The following is a 1,297-nucleotide window of genomic DNA, read 5'->3' on the forward strand; positions in this document are numbered from 1 at the left end:
ACACACACACACACACACACACACACACACACACACACACACACAGAACATCTGTGAAGGCGCTTCTCTGTTGCATGTACGAGACATGACTTCGATTCTTTATCGAGGACCCCATAAATCTGCAGGAACGTTGTATCCCTCTCGGCCCGGGTTGGCCCTTATGGGCAAGGTTAAAATAGCTGACCACCCAAACAACCTACATTGTGTCGATGGGGGTGTAAAACAACTACACTGTCAATGTTACTCACACTAACCTGCTGTGATGAGTGTCCGTAGTTGGGAAATGTTTGCCATCATTAAGGCCACATCCATGAGAGCTTGTGCCGCCATCTTGCGGACTGTGTACTGATTGGCCGAGAGCAGCGGGGCAAACTACAAAAGAAGAAGTAAGAAGTGAAGTTGTGAACAGATACACGTACAACACTGTGCCATGGAGAAAAGAGTGAACTGGAAATGGCGGGGAGAAAGAGGTGAATCTGGGACGGCTTTGGAGAAAGGGGTGAGTTTGTTATGGTATGGGTTTAAAACACCTTTTCACACTGTCATGCTTTTTGAGAGGCACGTCTTCTGAATTTATCATTCATCTCCTATTAGACTAAGGTAAGTGTCGTAACCACAAGATTCAAAATCAAAAGTTTAAATAATCATTAAAATTTATTTATTTGAGGGGGGGGGGGTAGTTTGGTGTTGGTGTTTTTAGGCCCGTATATCGACGCAATTTAGATCACTTAGGAGGCGAGATTTAGACCCCGTCTATCGGGGACAATCCGGGATGAAAAGGATTCATTACCTCAGCAGTAAGACCGAGAAGCTCGATAGAAATTTTCCCCTCTGGGGATTTGAACTCGAGTCTCCTGTGTGCGACAACCAAGCACCTGACCGCTACACCACAAACGACGGTATGACTGAAGTGATTTGAGACGACTATGCAAAAAAGTTACCAAAGTAACAAGCTCTGTTGTTATTATTATAATGTAAATAAGGACAATTGGGTATCCTTGTTGAAGGGGAACATTTGTAAGCGAAATGTCCTTTTGATTAGAACAAACTGTCCAGTTGGTTTCATGACAATGCTATTACACCATACAAAGGTAAAAACTAAGTAGAACGCAAATAAATCATCAACTGCACAGCTGGCGTTTGATTAGCAGAAAAATAGGCGCCACGAACTGGTCTGGAAAAAAGATACCGGGGCTAGAGAGAGAGAGAGAGAGAGAGAGAGAAAGAGAGAGAGGGAGAGAGAGAGAAGAGAGAGAGAGAGAAAAGGGTGGGGAAAAGATTTAGAACAGTCTAACAA

At 43.8% G+C, this 1,297-nt stretch overlaps 1 protein-coding gene across 1 annotated transcript in view; it reads right to left on the bottom strand.

Moving 5' to 3' along the window:
• LOC101856775 overlaps positions 1 to 1,297 on the bottom strand; it is an 8,126-nt gene that overhangs the window by 5,460 nt on the left and 1,369 nt on the right. The window contains exon 2 of the mRNA XM_005090353.3: positions 255 to 372. Within this exon, the coding sequence (XP_005090410.2) occupies positions 255 to 372 (118 nt within the window). The remainder of the gene's footprint in view (positions 1 to 254; positions 373 to 1,297) is intronic.

The sequence above is a fragment of the Aplysia californica genome, unplaced genomic scaffold (assembly GCF_000002075.1).
Source record: "Aplysia californica isolate F4 #8 unplaced genomic scaffold, AplCal3.0 scaffold00016, whole genome shotgun sequence".
NCBI classification, from domain to species: Eukaryota; Metazoa; Mollusca; class Gastropoda; order Aplysiida; family Aplysiidae; genus Aplysia; species Aplysia californica.